The 6,000-nt window shown below is 43.2% G+C and overlaps 1 protein-coding gene across 1 annotated transcript in view; it reads left to right on the top strand.

Annotated features, from left to right (window-relative positions):
- LOC140454053 (uncharacterized) overlaps positions 1 to 4,538 on the top strand; it is a 118,155-nt gene extending 113,617 nt beyond the window's left edge. Inside the window, exon 30 of the mRNA XM_072549015.1 lies at positions 2,809 to 4,538. Within this exon, the coding sequence (XP_072405116.1) occupies positions 2,809 to 2,898 (90 nt within the window). The 3' untranslated portion in view covers positions 2,899 to 4,538. The remainder of the gene's footprint in view (positions 1 to 2,808) is intronic.
- Positions 4,539 to 6,000: the final 1,462 nt, after the last annotated feature.

Here is a 6,000-nt window from a genome sequence, read left to right on the forward strand (position 1 = left end):
GTCCCAAAGGAACCTTCCACATCCATAAATGTTTCACCTGCACATCCACAAATGTCATTTATTGTATCCGTTGCTCCTAATGTGGTCTCTTTACATTGGGGAGACTGGACACCTTCTCACAGAGCACTTTCGGGAACATCTCCAGGACACTCGCACCAATCAACCCCACTGCCTCATGGTCAAATGTTTCAACTCCCCCTCCCACTCTGCTGAGGACATGCAGGTCCTAGGTCTCCTCCACCGCCACTCCCTCACCAATGATGCCTGGAGGGAGAACGCCTCATCTTCCACCTCGGAAAACTTCAACCCTAGCGCATCAATGTGGACTTGCCAGTTTCCTCATTTCCCCCTCCCTCAACTTTACCCCAGTTCCAGCCTTCCAGGTCAGCATCAACCTCATGACCTGTCATATCTGCCAATCTTCCTTCCCACCTATCCACTCCAACCTCCTCTCTATCACCTTTATCCTCACCTCCATCCACCTATTGCACTCATAGCTACCTTCTCCCGAGCCCCACCCCCTCCCATTTATTTCTCCACGCCGGTGGCTCCCTGCCTCATTCCCGATGAAGGGCTTTTGCCCAAAACGTCTATTTTCCTGCTCTTCGGATGCTGCCTGACCTGCTATACTTTTCCAGCACCACTCTAATCTTGTCTCTGGTTCCAGTCAGCGTTAACCCTATTGCAGTTCTTATTTCCCTAACGATTGTGGTGTGGTCGGCTGGCCAGCACAATCAGTGAGGAAAGGGAGAGAAACCTTGCAGGGACTGAACAGTTTTGAGGAGATCCAGCGTGCAGGCTCCATATTAATTGATTCGTTTTTCCTGTTCTTGTAAAGACGGTTAAAGGTGGCTGAATGTCCCCATCACTGTGCTGTGTAACAGTCTCAAGCTTTATGCGATGGTGTCCGCTTCTTTCTTGTAACAGATTCAAGAGGAACTGAATCAGCTCCCGTGCTCTTCTGCAAAGAAATCAATGAATATTCTCCTCCTCCATTTTCTGTACAACAGGTTCTCTTAGCTGAACAGTCTCATCCTCTTTGCTGTCTCCTTTCCTTTTCTAAAAAAAATCTACTTTGAAAACGTATTTAAAGTTTAGTAACTTTCCCCGTAGTCTTTACCCTGTATGTTTCTCACAGTGATTTTCGTTACTTGCTACTTCTGCCTCTAGCCAACATCTTTCTCTGCCTCTCCTGTCCTGTCTCTTTCCTCTCTGCGTCTTTCTCTCTTCCTATATGTTGTCTGCACACACTGTCCATCTTTCTACTTGTCTCTTTCTTCACTTCCATACTTTGAGAAACAATAAAACAGGAGCAGTAGTGATTGATGATCCATTAGTTTGGTGAACAGTGAACAGGTAGGCATTTCTGTGGCGGTAGATGTGACTGCAGGACGGTGTGTTACTTCTCTGCTGTCAGGTCATAGAGAGGCTGGAGTACATTTTTCTGGGGCCGTGTTCACAGCCAGAGATCATGATCCACATTGGTATTACTGACTTGCATAAAAAGGGAGTATGTGCTCCTGCACTCTGAGTTGAAGGAGCTTGGTTAAAAAAAAATAGCAAAACAGATCCTCAAATGTAACAAACTCTGGATTGCTCCTAGTGCAATGTACCAGTGAGTAGCGAAATCGGAGAATAAGACAGATGAATGCATGGCGGGAGTGATGTTGCAGGAGGGACACTGGCTTTGACGAAGATGATTCCTGGGGCAGTCCAGGCAGGTTGCAACTGAAAAGATCCAGGATTGACTTCCTTGCAAGGTATTTGACTAGTGTTGTTGGTTGGGCGTTAAACTAACTTGGCATCTGTGGAAATCAAAGGAAAAAAGCAGAGGAAAATTTCAAGGTGAGGAAAATATTTAGCTGGTACAAGAACAGGGAATAGCAAGTTCATAGACGCAGTCTCAGAGAAAGAAATTAAATCTAATATCTGTGATGTGAAAGTTTAACCACTCTGTAAATTAAGCCAAGCACCCAGAAAAGCTCCCTACGCCTCGTGATCTGTTACAGTGTGAGTGACGGGGAACTCCTTGTGACCACTATTTAAAGAAAACTAACCATTTATTTTCCTAACTCTAACAGTAAACGCTAAACAAAACTATTCATAAAATCCAAGCCCCCTTTTCTCAACTACTTACTATCTGTCCCCAATTGAATAACAATGCTGTTCCAAAACGACAATTTTTAAACATTATGCTAACTTAATCTCAAGTTCACAGTTTCTGCCTTCTCCCCTGTCTTCAATCTTCTGTCTGTTGATCTCTCTGGGTCTATTTATTTCTTTTTACTGCACATATGTTTTGCATGAAAAGATTTATTTGATACAGAGCATCATCTAATTTCTTTGAATATAAGATATTAGATGGAGAATTCACTCTCCAGCTGTATGGCAGTTGCTTGGCTTGTTAATGGCAATTGTTCTTTTCAAATTGTCCGTGTTTTTTTTATACCCACCAACATTGTACGTCTCAGTCTGATGTTGTCAAAGGAGTAAATTCAAACTCGATTGGGTTTTCGTATCCTATATATAATTTACATTAATTGGTTAAATTCGAACTGTTGTCAAAACAGCAATCAAAACTCAGCCAATTGCTGCATGTACCTATTTAAGAACAGCCCGTCTCCCAGCATTTCCATTCGGACAGCTGAGCATGCACTTTAAGTTTACATCAAAATTCAGAAAACACTCCATAACTAAAAATCAGCTTCGTGCCAAAGGTGGACTGTATGCCTCTTTTGTAGCTTAACTCTTCTGTAGTTCTGTGCAGTCGTGGCACAGCACTCATTCTCTCCCCTGTTTATGGTCTAGATACGAACGATGGTCAGTGGTCAGGGAGGCACCAATCTTGAACTGGAAGTGAAAGAGGCTCACTGCTCAGCTGACAATTTGGAAACATGAAGGCGATATGAGTGTTCATCAGCACCAGATACCCCAATACAATTGTTGTTCTTCTCAAAGCCTGTTGCATAATGGTTTGCACTTACCTTCACAATTTTCAACTCAAAGTAACTGTTGGAGGAGAGTTAATCTCCAACTATAAATGTATCGATATTATAACGTTATTAATCGTTCTTCATACATCATTTTCTATGAATGTTTTATGCATGTGTTTTATTTTAAAATCAACATGTAAATAATTACCTCTTGTTTGCTGAAACTAGATATAAACCACAATTCCAGCCTTTATCATGATTAGGTGTTCTAAAACTTAAGAAGGGAACTTAGAATCATAGAGATGTATAGCACGGAAGCAGACCTTCACTCCAAACCGAACATGCCGACCAGATAGCCTGAACCAGTGTATTCCCATTTGCCAATTCTTGGCCCAAATCCGTCTTAACTCTACATATTCATATACCCATCCAGGTGCATTTTAAATGCTGTAATTGCACCAACTTCCGCCACTTCCTCCAGCAGCTCATTCCAAAACATTGCCCCTTAGGTTCTTTTTAAGTCTTTCACCTCTCAAACTAAACATATGCCTTCTAGTCCTGGACACCTCCACCCCAGGGGAAAGACTTTCTCTATTTGCCCTTTCCATGCCCCTTATGATTTTATAAACCTCCATAAGATCATACCTCAGCCTCCAATATTCTAGGAAAAATAGCCACAGCCTATTTAGACTCTCCAGATAGCTCACACCGTCCAACCCTGACAATATCCTTGTAAATCTTTCGTGAACCCTTTCAAGTTTCACAATATCTTCCCAATAGGAGGGAGAACATAATTGAAGCAGTATTCCAAAAGTAGACTAACCAACGTCCCGTACAACCACATGACCTCCCAATGCTCTGACTCGATGCTCTGACCAAAAAACGAATGCACACTAACCACCTTCTTCACTATCCGATCTACCTGTGACTCGACTTTCAAGGAACAATGAACCTGCACTCCAAAGTCGCTTTGTTCAGCAACACTCTCCAGGACCTTACCATTAATTGTGTAACTCCTGCCTGATGTGCCTTTCCAACATGCAACACCTCACATTTACTTAAATTTCATGACAGAATTTCAGTTCCCTGGGGTCAGGAAGCTGTCATCACAGATAACGAGGGCATATCATCATTGAACGAGTGTATCTGTAAAATTCGGCTATTAGTTGAAGATGGAGTTTACAGAAATAAAAATTTACTCATAACAATATGATTCATTTGGTAGAGTAGTAGGTACAAGAAAGAAATGACCGACAATTACAAAGAAATTGAATTACAACAAAATCCTGAGTCCAAAGTTGGAAACATTCCATTCTATCTCAACATCATGCCACATTCCTTTACACTGATGCTGGTCTATCAAGATTTCCTCTGACATCCGGTATCCCTTAATGTTGAGGTTGTTCAAGCACTTGCCCTTGCTCGTTCTTAAAATATCAATTCTTGGACATTCAACTCCGTCACTGCAACAGATTGAAATTGTGTGTCTGCATCTCTGTGTCTGTGTCTCTGTGCAGTGGGCAAGCCGTAGTTTTGGGTCTGGATCCATTGAATTTTTATTGAACCCTCTCTCCCCTTTCTGTCTGTATGCCCCTCTTGAGTTTACACTGGTACAATGCTTATATTGATGTGTGTATCCAAATGTGTGTCTCTATGCATTTGTATCTAAATATCCATCTCTGGCAATAATAGAAATCACTTGAGGGTGGTTTAACTGAAATTAAAAAAAAAGTGATGAATCAAAATGTCAGAGTCTCTGTCCCTCTTCCTCTCCCTCTTCTCTTTAAATTGATACAATGCCATCATCTGGTGGCCTCCACACTCTACTACAGCAGCGGAAGAAAACATCAGCCTGTGATATTCTCAGGCTGTACACTTGTTTCGTTCATTAAGCAATGTAATTGAAGAAACAGCACAATTTTGTCCGCCCGATTTTGCCCCTGACATATGAGATGAATGAGATGAACAAACCCAGTGCTGGACTCACACACTCCACTTTTGAATACTTTTCCCACTAAGACCATGAAAGCGTCGATGATAAAACCTATAGAATTGCAGAAAGTGCAATCAAATTTACCATGTCTCCTAAATAAAAGTTCACTGGAAGGTGTCTGCATACAGTTGCAATGAAAATCCTCTATTTATTAACAATGTTGTCGGGGAGAATACTGTCATACAGGCTATTAGCGGTCATTCCCCTCAATAACAAGTATACCGTTTTGGATACTTGTGGGGAGGACGACTTATCAGGGATAAGCAACGAGGTTCAGGCCTCTGGCACGGAGTCTGTCCCCGTTGCTCAGAAGGGAAGGGCGGAGAAAGGTAGAGCGATAGTTATTGGGGACTCAATAGTGAGGGGCACAGATAGGCGGTTTTGCAGGGGCGACAGAGACTCACTTTTGGTATGTTGCCTCCCAGGTGCAAGGGTACGTGATGTCTCTGATCGTGTTTTCCGGGTCCTTAAGGGGGAGGGGGAGCAGCCCCAGGTCGTAGTCCACGTTGGCACCAACGACATAGGTAGGAAGAGGAGTGAGGATTTTAGGCAGGCTTTCAGGGAGCTAGGTTGGAAGCTCAGAGCTAGAACGAACAGAGTTGTTGTCTCTGGTCTGTTACCCGTGCCACGTGATAAAGAGTCGAGGAATAGGGAGAGAGAACAGTTAAATGCGTGGCTACAGGGATGGTGCAGGAGGGAGGGATTCCGGTTTCTGGACAACTGGAGTTCTTTCTGAGGAAGGTGAGACCTCTATAAACAGGATGGTCTCCACCTGAACCTGAGGGGCACCAGCATCCTTGGGGGGAGGTTTGCTAGTGCTCTTTGGGAGGGTTTAAACTAACTCTGCAGGGGCATGGGAACCTGGACTGTAGCTTTAGGGTACAGGACCTTGAGTGTATTACACTGGTGGAAAAGATGATGGAGGAAGACTTGCCATCTGAGGTATTTGGGCTGAGGTTAGAAATAGGAAAGGTGATGTCGCCCTCTTAGGAGTTTTCTACAGGCCTCCTAATAGTCCGAGAGACGTAGAGGAAAGTATTGCAAGAATGATTCAGGAGAAGAGTGAAAGTAGTA

The sequence above is a fragment of the Chiloscyllium punctatum genome, chromosome 28 (assembly GCF_047496795.1).
Source record: "Chiloscyllium punctatum isolate Juve2018m chromosome 28, sChiPun1.3, whole genome shotgun sequence".
In the NCBI taxonomy this organism is placed as follows: domain Eukaryota; kingdom Metazoa; phylum Chordata; class Chondrichthyes; order Orectolobiformes; family Hemiscylliidae; genus Chiloscyllium; species Chiloscyllium punctatum.